General features: G+C 36.8%; 1 protein-coding gene across 1 annotated transcript in view; it reads left to right on the forward strand.

Annotated features, from left to right (window-relative positions):
• TOPAZ1 (testis and ovary specific TOPAZ 1) overlaps window positions 1–19,232 on the forward strand; it is a 103,122-nt gene that overhangs the window by 11,715 nt on the left and 72,175 nt on the right. The window contains exons 3-5 of the mRNA XM_043595927.1: window positions 2,613–2,674; window positions 3,369–3,496; window positions 18,819–18,883. Coding sequence (XP_043451862.1) covers window positions 2,613–2,674; window positions 3,369–3,496; window positions 18,819–18,883 — 255 coding nt within the window. The remainder of the gene's footprint in view (window positions 1–2,612; window positions 2,675–3,368; window positions 3,497–18,818; window positions 18,884–19,232) is intronic.

The following is a 19,232-nucleotide window of genomic DNA, read 5'->3' on the forward strand; positions in this document are numbered from 1 at the left end:
TGGATTGCATCCATTCTCTCTTTGACAAATATGGTTTTGGGGGGCGGGGGGGAGGGGGGGAAAAGGGTAATAACAGATATGCACAGCAAGCAGCCCGTGGTTTCTACAGTATGTCATGTACTTGAGTCCTTTTGCATTATGTTACTTTATCTGCAAGTCCCTTTCTTTTTATTCAGCTATCCTTCAAGTCTCATCTGAGATGGTACTCTAGGAATTTGTTCTAGCAGTTTTCTTGGCACTTATCTCAGTGTATTATGTCTGCTTGTATGTGAGCCTCCCATATACTGGGAGTTCCTAGACAGAAGAGAGGCATCTTCATTTGGGTCTCCCTGTGGTGCCTGGCTACGAAGATGTCAGGTGCTGAGTATATATGGAGGGCAACAAGACGCATCTGGGCCTTGTCCTCCCTAAGCTTTTGATCCACCAAGAGAGGCAGATATTTAAGCAAGTACAGTAAACTATAATAGAAGTGTGAGATGTTAAGGACTTCCTTTCAAGATGGTATTTAAGATGAACACTAAAGGAATTACCAAGAATTAGCCAGTTGGTGAAGAAAAGTAAATAGAATTTTGTTATAGGAGTAATAGCCTGTATAAAGGCCCACAGGGAAAGGTATGCCACAACTGAGAAACAGAGGTAATGTTCCATGGCTTAGGGTTCATATGGCAAGAAATAAAGCTACAAAATGTGCAGAAAGCTCAGTCATTACATTACATCCTTTACAAATAGGATGACCATAGAATCTGTCTTCTGAACTGCAAAACTTTTGAGAGTGAAGTGAGGAGCTTTTAATAATTTAAGCCAAGACAACAGGACTAAATAGACCACCCTAGATAAACTGGAAGTCATGGTGAGTTTGAACTTTATCCTAACAGCATATAGGGATTCACCAAAGGACTTTTATTTTATTTTATTTTTTTTAAATTTTTTTTCTTCGTTTATTTATTTTTGGGACAGAGAGAGACAGAGCATGAACGGGGGAGGGGCAGAGAGAGAGGGAGACACAGAATCGGAAACAGGCTCCAGGCTCTGAGCCATCAGCCCAGAGCCCGACGCGGGGCTCGAACTCACGGACCGCGAGATCGTGACCTGGCTGAAGTCGGACGCTTAACCGACTGCGCCACCCAGGCGCCCCAAAGGACTTTTAAATAGACCAGATTTACATTTTAAAAATCATTGTAGCTCTGGTGTGGCGGGGAGCTATTGTAATAATGAGGCCAAAGGACATGATGACTTCAAACAGGAGTGGATGTGGATTTGGGAGAGATTTAGGAAGTGAAGATTGATTAATCTGATTGATTAATCATAGGTAGGAGTTAAGAATGATACCTGATTTCTTTCTTATTTCAGAGAAGGACATGACAGTTCTCAGATATGAATGGGCAGGATTGGGGATGTGTTCTGCTCATGATGTCAAATTGTATGAGCCTTCTGTTCATATTATTATTTTTTCCATTCTTTAAACTATATGTTTCCAGTTGTTTTAGGTCTTATGTCAGGGAGCAAATACTTCCTGTTTTCCAAAGACTTTAAAGAATGATGTATAAAATACTTTGTTTAGTTTTTCTCTTTCTTGAGTAGGAAGTAATCTTGGACCAGTGAACGGTTGTAGAGCTGTAGGCTAGGTTTAATAAAACGAATTTATTAAATGAAAAAAATGGTGGGATTATGGGCGTTTATTATATTTTATTCTTTTTTATATTTCTAAATATTTAAAAATGGAGAAATGTTTAGCCATTTGTCGCTCATATAAATGTAGTTTTCATTTGTTGAGTCTATGCTATTGGTTTTTTTTTTTTTTTTTTTTTTTTTCCAACGTTTATTTTTTTGGGGACAGAGAGAGACAGAGCATGAACGGGGAGGGGCAGAGAGAGAGGGAGACACAGAATCGGAAACAGGCTCCAGGCTCCTAGCCATCAGCCCAGAGCCTGACGCGGGGCTCGAACTCACAGACCGTGAGATCGTGACCTGGCTGAAGTCGGACGCTTAACCGACTGCACCACCCAGGCGCCCCTATGCTATTGGTTTTAAAAACACTTCATTTAATCCTCACAGTAACCTCATGGATAGGTGATATTCCCATTTTACAGATATGGTAAGACTGAAAGAAATAATGTTGCCATAGTTGACACAGTTAAGCGGCAGAACGATATTTGAACCTAGGTTGATCTAACTCTGATCTCTATACCCTTAACCTTTAGACCATATGTGGTCTTTAGAGACTACAAAAAAAGATTCAAACAGCTGTCAAACTGTCTTCCTTTTTACATTGGCAGTAAGCTGTACATACATAAACTTCAGAGTAGAAGTTAAACATCTTCTAGTATGGGTGTAATAGTTTAGAACTGTTAGAACTGTCATCGGGTTCTCCCTGAGTAGCAGTTTGAATGGCAGCACTCCCTAACAGTTGTGGCTTATGTGTGTGATTAAAAGAAACAAATGAGGAATCTACTTGGGTGTCCTGGGTTTCTGAACCTCCAGTGTAATACTCTGTCCTTGGAGAACTTGAGCTGATCCTCACCAGCTACTAAAGCTGGTAATATATAATGTTTAGAGAAGTGGATCTGTGTAGAATCCTTTATAATGTTCAAGCTCTGTTTGCTTTATAATAGAGAACTTCTTGTACCGGATTCAGGATTGATGAAGTCAGAGGTCTGTGCTTCCTTATCAGCAGGTAAAATTTGACGTTTTCAAAATATGTATATTGAAGTATCATTTTGTGTCTCTATTCAGGCCTAACCAAAATGAATTCATTAAAATAGGAAGCTTCTCATTCTAGAGTTTGTTAAAACATGTTTTATAGTTTGTCAGTTTTCCTCAGTTCTATTGCTTGGTTGACAGATGAGATTGAGAGATTTTCCATTTGATTATTTAGTAAGTAACTTTGTTCAGCTTTACCTACAAAAGAGAGGATCATTGACCTTAGAAATTTTGTGGCATTATTTTTAAATGGAAGTATGTATTTAAACTTTATCACATTTTAAATCTGAATCCTTTTTATAATTTTTTGTAATTTACAGTTAATCATAAGTTTGAATACCTGGGTCTTCACAGGAAATATTTTGAAAGTTAATTGTACTTTAAAGTTTTAAAAACATATTTAAAATAACTGGATGTAATCAAGAAACATTCTTAAATTTATCTTGATATATCTCAGTTTGTCTTAGTGCCATTCTTTTTATATCTAATATAATGGAGTTATTTTGAAAGAGGGAGGAATAATTGTATAGTTTGCTGAAAACTACTTCATGTTTGTCACATTGGACTTTAAAAGAGTCTGAATTCTAACTCATTTTTAGAACAATCTTTGAATAACTTAGTTATTTCACTGTTTGAAGTTTCTACAGTTGAGTATTCTTTCTTTTCAGCAAATGAGATAAAACATGATTCCAAAGGTGAAAACATTTCCCTAGGGGAAATTACTAATGAGACCTCTGAAAGTGAAAATCTGGAAGACTTCAGTGAACACATAAAAAGTTCAGACTTGGATGAAAAGGTACAAGAGACTCTTGCATTTTCTTATTTCCTGGTCTAAACAGTGGTAATGCAGAATTTCATCTTAACAATGCTGTCAGCAGTTCAGACTTGGATGAAAAGATACTGTGGGAATCTTCTGCATTTTCTTATTTCTTGGTCTAAATAGTTATAATACAGAAATTCATCATAACAGTGTGGTCAGGTGACAAGTGTAACGCCTTTTTATTGAGGAAAAGAATTGCATCATTCTGCTCCTAAGGATATATTGTTTGATGCTTTGCATAAGCACACTATTTACAAGTTTCACATGTCTGGGAAAATAAGGTGTTTAATTATTATTTAGTTTTTTTGTTTGTTTTTTTTAGTGTCCTGAAGTTGGTCTCAAACCTACATAAGTCTCTAAATTATTACTTATTTTTCTGCCTCATTAAACACGAAGTTCTGAATATCACTTGATCTTTAAAATTTAAGAATATCCTAGTGCTCAAGGGCTATGAATGCACACAGCAGTTATTTAACCACAGATCCAGAAGGCATATTGGAACGATGGCGGAACATACCACTGGCATATGGTATGGGGAAAAGTTTGGATATAAAGTTTGTTCTTGTTTTCTGCCAGAAAATGTGTATGATTGTCCTGACCTTTTGCGTAATTCATTTGACTTCCTAGGCAACTATTTCATACTTTCTTTTTTCTCATTATTCCTCCTCTTTCATCCTCATGGCTAACAACCTAGTTTCCTACTTTCCAAGAAAATTGAAGTAACTGGAAAAGAACATCCTGATTCCTTACCAAAACATTAGCCACTTAACCTGCATCTGCTCCCCAAACTCCAGCTTCTCTTCAATTACAATAGGTGATTTAGCCAAGGATATTCCTTCCACTTATGTGCTAAAGTCCATCTCTTCTCTCTCTCAAAATATTACTGCAGTAATTCTTCTTTTATTGTTGGATTATTCTCATCAATATATAAATATGCTGTTCTCCCATTTTCAAACAGAACAAAAACCTTTACATAGTCCCATTTTTTTTTTCCAGCTGTCACCCTATTTCTCAAAAGGCATATCTATACCCACTATTTCTAGTTTCTCTCCTCCAGTTCTCTTGAACCCATTCCAAAGATATTTGCCTTTATTGCAACCAGAATTATCCTTTAACTCTCTGGTTGACCTCCTTGTTGCCGAATCCAATGAACATTTTCTCAGTCTTAATCTTACTTAACCTGTCATCATTATTTGTCACAGTTGATCACACTTTCCTTGAAACCCTGACTTTCAGGGTAAACATACTTGCCTGGTTTACTTTTTGCCTTTCTGTCTGCAACTTCCCAACTAATGTTGCTGGTGTCTCCTAATCTCCCTGACCTCTACATATTAGAATGACCTAGAGCCTAGACCATGATGTGTTCTTCTTTCCTATGTAGATTTGCTCTTTAAGTGGTCTCATGCAACCTCATTGAATTAAATGCCATCTGTGTGCTAAGACGCTCAAATTTATAACTGCAGCCTGAACTTTCTGAACTGCAGACCTTTATGTCTAGTTGTCTACTGGATTTTTCCACTTGGATGTCCAATTAGACATATAAAACTTAACATGTTCAAACTGAATTCCTAAAACATCTATATACAGCCTACCAGACTCATTTCAGCTGTAGGAACACATGCAGGCTGAAAGTAAAGGGAAGGAAAAAGATGTTCAGTGCAAATGGAAACAAAAAGCTGGTGCAGCTATACTTGTATCAAACAAAATAGACTTTAAAAAAGAGAGTGTAATTAAAGACAAAGAGATGCAGTACATAATGATAAAGTAGTCAATCCAGCAAGAAAATATAACATTTATAAATATGTATGCACCCAACATAAGAGCGTCAAAGTATATAATATAATTGTATATACTATACAATAATAGTAGAGGACTTTAACATCTTACTTGCATCAGTCATCAAAACTGAAAATCAGGGGCACCTGAGTGGCTCAGTTGGCTAAACAGCCGACTTCCACTCAGGTCATGATCTCGCAGTTTGTGGGTTCAAACCCCACATTGGGCTCTGTGCTGACAGCTCAAAGCCTGGAGCCTGCTTCGGATTCTGTATCTCCCTCTCTCTGCTCCCCCCCTCCACTCCTGCACGCTCTCTCTCTCTCTCTCTCTCTCTCTCTGAGAAGTAAATAAATATTTAAAAATATCCTTTTAATTAAAAAAAAAAAACTGAAAATCAGTAAGGAAACATAAACCTTAAATGACATTTTAGACCAGATGGACTTAATAGATATATATGGAACATTCCATCCAAAAGCAGCAGAATATAAATTCCTCTCAAGTTCACACAGAATATTGTCTAGAATAGATAAGGTGTTAGGTCACAAAGCAAGTCTCATTAAATGCAAGAAGGTTTAAATCCCATCAAGCATATCAAGCACATCTAGCATACCACTATTGTATGAAACTAGAAATAAATTACAAGAGGAAAATCAGAAAAATCACAAATATGTGGAGAATAAACAACATGCTACTGAACAATTGGTGAATCATAGAATAAATCAAAAGAGAAAAAAATACCTAGACCAATGAAAACGGAAATATGGCATACAAAAATCTACAGGGTGAAGTAAAAGCAGTTCTGAAAGGGAGGTTGATAGCATGCAGGCCTACCTCCAGAAACAGGAGAAATCTCAATTTAATGGTACATCAGAAAGAACTAGAAAAAGAATAAAGCCAAAAGTTAGTAGGAGGAAGGAAATAATAAAGATCAGAATGGAATAAATGAAATAGAGAATAAAAAGACAGTAGAAAAGATCAGTGGAACCAAGAGCTGGTTCTTTGAAAAGATAAAATTGACAAGACTTTTGGCCAGACTTAGAAACAACAACAACAAAAACAAGACTCAAATAAAATCAGAAGTGAAAAAGAAGTTATAACTGATACCACAGAAATACTAGGAACTATAGTTCACTATGAATTATGAATTATAGACCAAAAACTTGGACAACCTAGAAGAAATAGATAAATTCCTAGAAAGTTACAATTTTCCAAGAGTGAATTATGAAGAAATAGAAAATATGATTATAATTACTAGTAAGGAGATTGAATCAGCAATCAAAAACCTCCCAAAAATTAAAGTCCAGGACCACTGGATTTCATTGGTGAATTCTATCAGACATTCAAAGATTTAACACCTACCCTCCTTCACAAACTTTTTCCAATAACTGAAGAGGAGGAAACAGTTCCAAACTCACTTTACAAGGCCTGATACTAAAACCAGACACAGATACCACAAAAAAACGAAAATTACAGGCCAAGATCCCTAATAAACACAGGTGCAGAAACCTTCAACAAAATCAAATTCAACCTTAGGAATTCTACAGTACGTGAAAAGGATTGTGCACCATGATCAAGTGGGATTTACTCCACAGATACAAGGATTATTCAACATCCGCAAATCAAATCAATGTCATATGCCACATTAACAAAATGAAAGATAAAAATGTATGATCATCTCAATAGATACAGAAAAGCATTTGATAAAATTCAACATCCATTGATGATAAAAACTCAACAAAGTGGATAGAGAATGTACCTCAACATAATCAAGACTGTATATGACAAACCCACAGCTAATGTCATATGCAACAGTGAAAGGTTAAAAGCTTTTCCACTGAGATCAAGAACAAGACAAGGATTCCCACTGTCCCTACTTTTATTCGACATAGCATTGGAAGTCCTAACAAGGACAGTTAGGCAAGAAAAAGAAATAAAAGATATCCAGATTGGAAAGGAAGAAGTAAAACCATCACTATTTGCTGGTGACGTGATATTATATATAGAAAACCCTCAAGACTCCACCACTAAAGCTGTTAGAACTAATAAATGGATTCAGTAAAGTTTCAGGACACAAAGTTAATATTCAAAAATCTGTTGTGTTTCTGTATAATAATAGCTATTAACAAAAGAAATCCAAAAAATCCCATTTATGGGCACATCAAAAAGAGTAAAATACCTATGAATAAATTTAACCAAAAACTATAGGTTACACTGAAAACTGTAAGACATTGGGGTGCCTGAGTGGCTCAGTTGGTCAAGCATCCAACTTCGGCTTAGGTCATGATCTCATGGTTCATGAGTTCAAGCCCTGTGTCGGGGTCTATGCCGATGGCTCAGAGCCTGGAGCCTGCTTTGGATTTTCTCTCCCTCTCTCTCTCTTTCTCTCTCTGCCCCTCTGCACTCGTGTTCTGTCTATCCCTCTCTCTCAAAGATAAACATTTGAAAAAATTTAAAAAACTATAAGACATTGATGAAAGAAATTAAAGACACAAATAAATGGAAAGATATTCTGTGCCCATGGATTGGAAGAATTAATATTGGTAAAATGACCATACCACCCGAAGCAATGTACAGATTTGATGCAATCCCTATCAAAATTCCAATGGCATTTTCCACAGAACAAGAAAAAATACTTCTAAAATGTATATGGAACCACAAAAGACCTTGAATAGCCAAAGTAGTCTTAAAAAGGAACAAAGCCAGAGGTATCACACTCCCTGATTTCAAACTATACCATAAACCTATAGTAATCAAAACAGTATGGTGTTAGCATAAAAACACACATAGATTAGTGGAACAGAATAGACAGCCCGAAAATAGACCCAAGTATATATGGTCAATTAATTTACGATAAAGGAAGTAAGGACATACAATGGGGGAAGGACAGTCTCTTCAGTAAATAGTTTTGGTAAAACTGGCCAGCTACATGCAAAAGAATGAAAACGGATTACTATTTTGTACCATATACAAAAATTAACTCAAAATGGATTAAAGACTTGACTTTAAGACCTGAAACCATAAAGCCTAGAAGGAAACATAAGCAGTAATCTCCTTGACATAAATCTTAGCAAAGTTTTTTTGCATCTGACTCCAAAGGCAAGGGAAACAAAGCAAAACCAAACAAATGGGGCCACACGAAACAGAAAAGCTTCTGCACAGAGAAGGAAACTACCAAACAACAAAATGCAAAGGCAACTTAACGGGAAGAGACATTTGTAAGTCATATATCAGATAAGGGGTTAATGTCCAAAATATGTGAAGAACTCCTACAACTCAATAACAAAGAAAAACAATCTGATTTAAAAATGGGCAGAAGACCTAAATGGGCATTTTCCAAAAGAAGACATCCAGTTGGTGAACAGACACATGAAAAGGTACTCAACATCACTCATGATCATGGAAATGTAAATCAAAACCACAGTGAGATATCACCTTAACATCTGTCTGAATGGTTGTTATTCAAAAGACAAGGAATAACAAATGCTGGTGAGGATATGGAGAAAAAGATACAGAGAAAACTTTTGTATACTGTTGGTAAGAGTGTAATTTGGTATAACCACTATGGAAAAAAAGTATGGCAGTTCCTAAATAAAACTAAAAATAGAACTACCATACAATCTAGCAGTTCCACTACAGGGTATCCAAAAAAACCAAAAATATTAATTCAAAAAGATACATGCACTCCTGTGTTCATTGCAGTATTATTTACCAGTATTACGCTAAGTAAAGTAAGTCAGGCAAAGAAAAATAAATACTTTATGATTTCACTATTTGGAATCAAAACAACAACCACAATAAAGCCCAGACTCAAAGATATAGAGAACAGATTGGTTGTTGCCAGACGGGGGGGGGGGGGGGGGGGGGGGGTGGTGGGGCAAAATGGGTGAAGGGTGGTCGAAAGGTACAAACTTTCAGTTACAAAATAAGGGGGTACAATCTACAGCATAGGGAATATAGTTAATATTGTATTCACTTTGTACAGTGACAGATGGTAATTAGATCAGTTGTGATCATTTTGTAATGTGTACAAATGCCAAAGCGTTATGTTGTATACCTGAAGTTAATGTAATATTGTATGTCAGCTATATCTCAATAAAAAATTAAGAAAGAATTTTTTAAATTTTTTAAAAAATGAACTTCTGTTATATATCCCCTCCTCTACCACAAACTAGTTCTCCTATAATCTTCTCCTCTGTTAATGGCAACTCCATCCTTTATAATTGTTCAGACTCAAAACCTTGGATTTCCTTTCTTTTTCTCTCAGTCCATACCCAGACTGCAAGGAAAACCTGCAGGCTTTACCATCAGATGTCTAGAAACTGTCCACTTTTCATCACCCCTCACCAATACCACACAGACCCAAGTGAGGGTCATCTCTTTCCTGATTTATTACAGTCACCTTCTAGTAGATCTCCTGCTTCTAATTTTGTTCTCTTGTGGTTTATTCTTGACACAGCATTAGTTAGATCATGTCATTATTTTCAGACTCTCCATTAGTTTCTAATGACATTCAGATTCAAAGCCAAAGTCCTTACTGTGACCTGTAGTGCCCTGTATCTGTCTCCTGTGCTCCTTCCGCACCTTGTTATCTCTCTGATCTCTTATACTCCTATCCATATCCGTTTCACCCTGACCACACTAGCCTCCTTGCTGTTCTTAAAACATAGTAGGCTTTCTCCTACTTCAGGGCCTTTGCTCTCGCTATTTTGTCTGCCTGGGATGTTCTCCTAAAAATAGTACAGCTGGTTCTCATACTTCCTTCACATCTTTACTCAGGTTTCGTGTTCTCAGAGATAACTTTCCTGGCCATTCAACCTGAAACTTCAAATGTTCTCCTTTCTCTCAACATTTCATATTCCCCTTTCTTATATTTATTATGGTTTAACATTCTACACATTTACTTTTTTATGTTTATCTCTTCCTGCTAGAGTGAAGCTCCATGAAAGCAAGGATTTTTGTCCATTTTGCTTACTACTAAATCTCTAGCACCTAGACCAGTGGCTGATACAGAGTAATAACACAAATAATTGTTGAATACATATTGAATATGGACTCCATTTGAAAAGTCTTTAAGTGCTATAAGAGTCTTATAACACAAAGAATCTTACAAAGTACTTGCTTAATGGTTTGATGATAACAGCCAGTATGTACTCAGCCTTTATCATAATGCCAGCCAGCCAGCCACTGTTAAATGCCTAGTATGGGTTATCACATTTTATCCACATAATATAATGAGATGCTGCTCAGGAGCCCCCCAGACCACCCTCAGATTTGGTGATTTGCTAGAACTTACAGAGGTCAGCAAAGCTATTAATACTTGAGATTACATTTTATTACAGTGAAAGAGTGTACATTAAAATCCACAAACAAGAGTCACATAGGGCAGAGTCCAAGAGAAACCAGGCACAGGTTTCCAGCTGTCCTTTCTCAGTAGAGCCATGTAGACACTGCTTGCTTCTCCCAGCAATGATGCATAGCAACACAGAGAGGAATGCTAGCCAAAGGAATTTACTTGAGCCCTGGTCAGTCTTTTTTGGGGTCAGTCACATTGGCATGTCTGACTGCCTGTGTGGCTGACCTCGATCACTCAGTCTCTCTATACCCTCCAGAGGTCAGGCTGGATACCAGATGACCTGAGGCCCCCACCATAAATCAAATTGTTAGTTTAGACTGTCTAGAGTGGCCCAAAGCCCCTACCATGAATTACACTATTAGTATACACTGTCTGGTCCCAGACCCCCAAGCAAGCAAAAACACATTACCAAAGGCAGCACATTCCAAGGGCTTAAGGGTTCCCTCCAAGGAGTAGATCAAGGACCATACCTTCAATGTACACAGTATCGACAACCCTGACTTGCTGAGTTACTCATTTGCTGCACATGGGGCATGTGCTATTATTCTTTTTAATAGATGAAGAAACAGATTTTGAGTCTGTATCTTGTCCAAGGTCTCACAGCAGAGTCCCTTGACTTATAGTATAGCAAGGGTTGGCAAAGTTTTTTTCAAAGGGCTAGATGGTAAAATTCCTGTATGGCTTTGTGGGCCCTATAGTTGCTGTTGCAACTCTGCCGTCATAACATGAAAGAAGCCATAGACAATATATAAACAAATAGCAGTTGCTATATTCAAGTAAATCTTTACAAAAACAGGCAGGCTGTAGCTTGCCAGCCCTTGCTCTGAAGCATTAAAAACAAACAAATGGGCGCCTGGCTGGCTCAGTTGGTTAAGCATAGGACTTTGGCTCAGGTCATGATCTTGCGGTTCGTGGGTTTGGGCCCCGTGTCAGACTCTGTGCTGACAGCCCAGAACCTGGAGCCTGCCTCAGATTCTGTGTTTCCTTCTCTCTTTGCCCTTCTCCAACTTGTGCTCTGTCTCTGTCTCTCAAAAATAAATGAATGTTAAGACAAAATAACAACAAAAACTAGTTTGTACTCTGTTCTACTTAAAGCTGAGGAAAAGACTTAATCCATTTGTTCCTGTAAGGATAGATTTTAGGAGATGTTTGCCAGAAGTCACTGAATTCTTAACACTGTAAATATTTTCAAGATGTAGACTATTTTTGGCATTAATTCTTTTTTTTTTTTTTTTAACGTTTATTTATTTTTGGGACAGAGAGAGACAGAGCATGAACGGGGGAGGGGCAGAGAGAGAGGGAGACACAGAATCGGAAACAGGCTCCAGGCTCTGAGCCATCAGCCCAGAGCCCGACGCGGGGCTCAAACTCACGAACCGCGAGATCGTGATCTGAGCTGAAGTCGGCCGCTTAACCGACTGAGCCACCCAGGCGCCCCTGGCATTAATTCTTTTAAAATAATCCACAGAATTGTTTAGTTGCTTCCTAGTATAGTAAGATTTTTGGTTTTGTTTAAGAAAAGGGGATGATACATTTATTCTTCTAATATTATGGTAAGCTTCAAAGTACCAACTCTAGAAAATAATCATGACCAAACAGTAATATTTGTCTTTAAGATATCTGGCCTCCGGGCTGCCTGGGTGGCTCAGTTGGTTGAGTGTCCGACTTCGGCTCAGGTCATGATCTCACGGTTCATGAGTTCGAACCCCACATCGAGCCCTGTGCTGACAGCTCAGAGCCTGGAGCCTGCTTCGGATTTTGTGTCTACCCCTCTCTCTGCCCCACCCCCACTCTTGCTCTTTCTCTGTCTCTCACAAATAAATAAATGTTAAAAAAAATTTTTTTTTAAGATATCTGGCCCCCAAATTTGGGAATTAAACTTTGTCTCTCTCTCACTTTACATTTTAGGAATTTGAGGGGATAAATAGATTGACTTTAGGACATATGTATGGCCTACTACTTTTCTCCTTTTACATAGTTTTCTGTGAATTTTTATAAATGCTTCCTTACTGATATTTTGTATATATTTATATAATACTTACGGGATAAATATTCATGGAATAAGTATATGTATATTCTGTCTTTTCGAGTGACCTTTTATTTTGTCTTGTGTATGTAACAATTTTTAAATTTAACCATGATAGGAATTACTTAATTCTAGTTTTGAACCCCATAGAGCTAAAATGCTAGTATACCGTTTTAAAATTTTTTTATTTTGAAATAATTGTAGATTCACAGGAAGTTGCAAAAGTAGTATAGAGAGGACCTGTGTATCCTCCACCTGGTTTTTTCCTGCGATTGCGTCTTTAAATGCAATATCAGAAGCAGGAATCTGATATTAAATGTATAGTATATATACCTCTCTGTATTTTATTAAATGGGCAGACTCTTTTAGCCACCACTACAATCAAGGTAAAGAATTATTCTATCACTGTAAATATCTCCCTTATGTTATTCCTTGGTTACACTTTTCTCCCTAACTCTAACATTCCTAACCTTAGCCAACCATTAATCTGTTTTCCATCTCTGTAATTTTGGTATTTTGAAATAGATGTAGATTTGCTGGAGGTTGACTAGAAGATTATCAATTTTGTTACTGTTCGAAAAGAACCAGCTTTGGTTTTATTAATTTTTTTTCTCTGTTGCTCTGTTGTTTTCTATTTTACTGATTTCTGCTGATCATTACTTTCTCCTTTTTTCTGCTTACTTTGGATTTAATCTGCCATTCATTTTGTAGTTTCTTTTTTTTTTTAATTTTTTTAATGTTTATTCATTTTTGAGAGACAGAGTATCAGAGTGCAAGCCGGGGGTGGGGCAGAGAGAGAGGGAGGCACAGAATCCGAAGCAGGCTCCAGGCTCTGAGCTGTCAGCACAGAGCCTGACACGGGGCTCGAACTCACAAACCGTGAAATCGTGACCTGAGCTTAAGTCAGAGGCTTAACCAACTGAGCCACCCAGGCACCCCTCTTTTTGTAGTTTCTTAAGGTTACAACTGGGGTCACTGATTTAAAACTTATTTTCTGAGACAATTTAGTGCTATAAACATATCCATAAATACTGCCTTAGCAGGATCCCACATTTCTTTTAACTTTGAAATAGTTATAGATTCACCACAGTAGTGGCAAGAAATAACAGAAATCTCATGTACTCTTTACCCAATTTCCCCCAATGGTAACACTGCAAAGCTTTAGTATAATACCACAACCAGAATATTGACACTATAATACAGTCAGAGATACAAAACACTTCCATCACCACAAGGATCCCTTATGTTACCCTTTTATAACCATGCCTGCTTTCTCCCTGCCTCCCCCTAACCTCTCCTTAACCCTTGACAACTGCTAATCTGTTCTTCATTGCTATAATTTTATCATTTCAAGATGTTACAGGGACGCCTGGGTGGCTCAGTTGGTTCAGCGTCCGACTTCAGCTCGGGTCATGATCTCACGGTTCGTGGATTTGAGCCCCGTGTCGAGCTCTGTGCTGACAGCTCAGAGCCTGGAGCCTGCTCCGGGTTCTGTGTCTCCCTCTCTCTCTCTCTCTCTCTGTCCCTCCCCCACTCATGCTCGCTCACTCTCAAAAATAAACATTAAAAAAATTTTTTTTAAGTGTATTACATAAATGGAATTAGATGTAGTACGTAACCACTGCAGATTGGGGTTTTTCTCACCCAGCATAATGCTCTGGATAGTCATCAAGTTTGTTGCATGTATCAGTAGTTCATTCATTTTGATTGCTTAGCAGTATTCCGTGGGATGGGTTACTCCCATTTATTTAAAAGCTGTTCACTCACTGAAGGACAACTGTCTTGTCTCCAGTTTTGGGCTATTTCAAATAAAGCTGCTATAAACATTTGTGTACAGGTTTTTGGTGAATCTAATTTTTAGTTTCTCTGGGATCAATGCCCAAGTCTGTATTTGCTGGGTTGTATGGTAATTGTATGTTTAGGTTTTAACTTAGGTGAGTTCAGCCTCCAGATTACTCTTCCACAGTAGCAGTTAGTTTAAATATTTTTTCGGTTCTTGTAACCTTAGCTGGGCTGTTTGGAGTCTAACCTTAGAGAGATACAGTTCAAGGATCAGCGAGAGATTTGCACCAAGTGTATAGCCAGATTTCAGGGTTTCCTGTCTTAGGTTCTCTCCTTTCCTGGATTCTCATCCTTATTTCCCAGTTTCTGACTATGTCCTAAATTTAGCCTTCCAGTGCATTGTTTCAGCAAGGCAAGTTCTTGGCCTTCCCAGGTGATTCCAACTAGGGCCTGCCTTCAGGAATGAAACCATGAAAGCAGAAGAGCTGGTCAGTACTATTCCTTCTTTCCAAGTGTAGACTTCGCTCCAGATTCTGCCTGCTTTTCATATCTTTCCAGTGATTTTTTTTATATTTTATCTAGGGTTTAGAATTGTTAACTGCAAGAGGATTATCCCAATAAGACATACTCTTCCATTTCTCAAAGTGGATGTATTGTTTATTCTTTTTATACAAACGGTAGCATACCATTCTTTATCTTGCTTTTTAAACTAAATATATAATGGAGATTGTTTCTTTTCAATGTATGTAATTATGCCCTGTTTTTCTAATTGTATAATTATCCACTGTATGGATATACTCTATTCAACAACTTCCACTGTTGGTGGACACTTGCTTTGTTCCCATTTTTTTGCAATTTAAATATTGCTGCATTATGTACCCTTGAACATAAGGCATTTTGTATATGTGCAAGCATTTTTGGATTAATTCTTAGAAGTAGAATTGTCAGATTGGCCTACATAAAGATGACTGTGATTTATACATTCAGCAACATTGGGTAAGAATGCCAGTTTTCTCCCCACACACTAACCAACTCAGTATTAAAATTTTGTCCCATCTGTCTATTTTTACAAATGACTTTTAGTTTTAATTTGCTTTCCTCTTATGAGACTAGTTAGGCATCTTTTAGTATATTTAAAGGCCATTTACATTTTTTATGAACTTCCTTTTTATGTTCTTTGCCCATTTTTCTTCTGAGATTTTGATTTTTTAGTTGTAGGAACTTTTCATGTATTAAATATATTCTTACATCACTCATCATCAGGGAAATACAAATGAGATATCACTTCACACCTGTCAGAATGGCTAAAATTAACAACTCAAGAAACAACAGATGTTGGCGAGGATTCAGAGAAAGGGGAACCCTCTTATGCTGTTGGTGGAAATGCAAACTGGTGCAGCCACTCTGGAAAACAGTATGAAGGTTCCTCAAAACGTTAAAAATAGAACTACACTATGATCCAGCAATTTTACTGCTAGGTATTTACCCAGAGGGTACAAAAATACTGATTTGAAGGGATGCATGCACTCCAATGTTTATAGCAGCATTATCAGCAATACCCAAATTATAGAAAGAACCCAAATGTCCATTGACTGATGAATGGATAAGGAAGTTGTGTATATATACAATGGAATATTACTCAGCCATAAAAAGAATGAAATCTTACCATTTGAAATGACATGGATGGAGCTCTAGAGTAATAGGCTAAACAAAATAAGTCCATCATAGAAGGACAAATACCATATGATTTCACTCATGTGGAATTTAAGAAACAAAACAAATGAACCTGGGTGGGGGGAGGAGGGAAAAGAGAGAAAGGCAAACCATAAAACAGACTTTAGCTGTAGAGAACAAACTGAGGGCTACTGGAGGGGAGGTGGGCAGGGGAATGGGCTAAGTGGGTGATGGGTATTAAGGAGGGCACTTCTTGTGATGAGCAATGGGTATTCTAATGAAGCTCTTCCCCATTTCAAGATTTAAAATTTTTCTTCTGTATTTCCTCCTGGTGTTTTTTTCTGTTGTTTTTTATTATGTTTGAATTTTTTATCTATCTGAATCTAAAATTTATCTTAGGAGAAAGAAGGTAGAAACAATGTAACCTTTAAAAAAATTTTTTTGACAAATGGCTTTTGTGTGCTCTGTATTCTCCAGCATAAGAAAATATCTAACATATTTATATGCACACCTGTTGGTATCATAATTTATGGTTTCTGCTTCTGGTATCATGCTTAGTCTTTCTCCACCCTCCAAATTATACCTCTATTTTGTTTTTGCTATTTCTGATATTTTTTGTATTTAAATCTTTAATGAACCTAAAAAGTATTTTGACATATGGTGAGTTGGTACCAAACTTATTTTCTATCCAGTTAGCTATACTGTTGTTCTACTTCCATTTATTGAATCATTTTTTCACAAATTTCAAATGCTATCTTTAAATTTTTCAAATTTTTATGTATGGAACTATTCCTTCTTTTTTGTTTCATTGATTGCCCAGGTCCTTTTACTGATACCATATTGTCAGTTATTTGAAAAATAAAAATGGCAAGCAAAATAAAAATAAAACAAGGAATGCTTACTTTAAAAGATTCTGAAATGTATTATAAATCTAAAATATTTTTTGGCTGTTCTTATATTTTCCTAAGAGTTCTTTAAACTCACATGTAAAGTAGTTTTTAAAGTGTATGAATTAATTTAGGGAGAACTAACATCTTTACATTTAATAATCTCATTCAGGGGGCCCCTGGGTGGCTCAGTTGGTTGAGTGTCGGACTTCAACTCTGGTCATGATCTCACTGCTGGTGGGTTTGAGCCCTGCATCAGGCTCTGCTGACAGCTCCGATCCTGGAGCCTACTTTGGATTCTGTGTCTCCCTCTCTCTCTGCCCTCCTTAGCTCGCACTCTGTCTGTCTCTCTGTCAAAAATAAATAAACACTTAAAAAAAATTTTTTTTAATCTCATTCAGGAACATAGTATATTTTTGTATTTGTTGATGTTTTATGTTTCTCACTTGATTTTTCTAATTTTCTTCGTAACAATAGTATATGCCGTGTGTATCATTATGTAATGTGTGATTATGTACTTTAAAAAAGAATAGTTGCTAAGAGAGTACATTTTCAGAGTTCTCATCACAAGGAGAAAATTTTTTACTTGTTTTCTTCTTTTTGCTGTATCTCTGTGAAAAGATGGATGTTAGCTGAACCAGTTGTAATGATCTGACGATATATATAAACCCAACCATCATGCTGTATGCTTTAAACTTATACCATAATATGTATCAATTAATTCTCAATAAGACTGGAAAATGTTTAATAATTAAAAAATAATTTTTTAAAATTGAAAAGACTTGAAAGATATAAAGTAAGATATTAAATGGTTATCTCTGCTCAAATGATAGGTGATTTGGAGGTTTGTTTTCTTGGTGCTTGCCTGTTTTTTCAAAAGTTTAATATTAAGCATTTAGAACTTTCTTATAATTGGAAAGTCACAATTCCAGAACACTAATGTGAAATGTTTTAAGTATAGTGATATATAAAATACATACAAATACTTCCTTTTTTAATTTTTTTAAAATTTATTTTTAAGAGAGACAGAGTGCGAGCAGCGGGGGAAGAGAGAGAGAGGGAGACAGAGAATTGAAAGCAGGCTCCAGGCTCCAAATTGTCAGCACAGAGCCTGACACAGGGCTTGAACTCATGAACCACGAGATCATGACCTGAGCTGAAGTCCGATGCTTAACCGACTGAGCCACCCAGGCACCCCATATAGATACTTCTAATGAGAAAAATAAATTTATGTTCATAAATACCATCTGAAAATAAAAATCATTTGAAGCTTTTTATCTGAAAGAAAACAAATGTAACTTTAATTGTTCATAATAACTTTAAATGACAGCCTGTATAATTAAAAGTGATTTCAGGGGCACCTGGGTGGCGCAGTCGGTTAAGCGTCCGACTTCAGCCAGGTCACGATCTCGCGGTCCATGAGTTCGAGCCCCGCGTCGGGCTCTGGGCTGATGGCTCGGAGCCTGGAGCCTGTTTCCGATTGTGTGTCTCCCTCTCTCTCTGCCCCTCCCCCGTTCATGCTCTGTCTCTCTCTGTCCCAAAAATAAATAAACGTTGAAAAAAAATTTAAAAAAAAAAAGTGATGTCAAAAGCTGAGAAAATATATTATTTCTGTTAGTTTTTTTCTTAAGCAACAGTGGAATTTTTAAGTCAATATTCATTATTTTAAATAATACAGAGTTGTGTTTTTGGTTGGCCATCAGGTGGTGGTTTAATTAACATCTAATAAATTCTAATATGTCTGGTAAGCCTCAATACAGAGATACTCACTTGTACTTTTTAACCATAATCTCCTTATAGCATAGATTTTCAGAAGAGGTGACTATTAAAGAAGAAAAAGAAAATATTTTTGAAGTTTGCAAAAGGTCTGTAACATTTTTAATTATGTAACTTTAAAATAGTCAAATAATTTGTATTTTGAGTGTGTTTTTCATTCTCTGCTTTATGTACTTGGGCCACTATGCTGTAAGCCATATATGGGTATTATTAAATTGGTGTATCAGGTACCCACAGATGTCAGCGATACTGTAAGTTACCTTAAAGCTGTCACAAAGATTTTTGAGCCATTAAAATATTTTTCAAGGAAGGAGTAAAGAGTAGTGATAAAAGAAAAAAGAATGTGTACATGACATTTGTGAAGGTAAAAGCAGCTGAAATCAGATGAATATTGCAGTTTGCAGGTATCTGACATGGTTGTGGTCATGAGTACTGCAA

The sequence above is a fragment of the Prionailurus bengalensis genome, chromosome C2 (genome assembly GCF_016509475.1).
Source record: "Prionailurus bengalensis isolate Pbe53 chromosome C2, Fcat_Pben_1.1_paternal_pri, whole genome shotgun sequence".
Classification (NCBI taxonomy): Eukaryota; Metazoa; Chordata; class Mammalia; order Carnivora; family Felidae; genus Prionailurus; species Prionailurus bengalensis.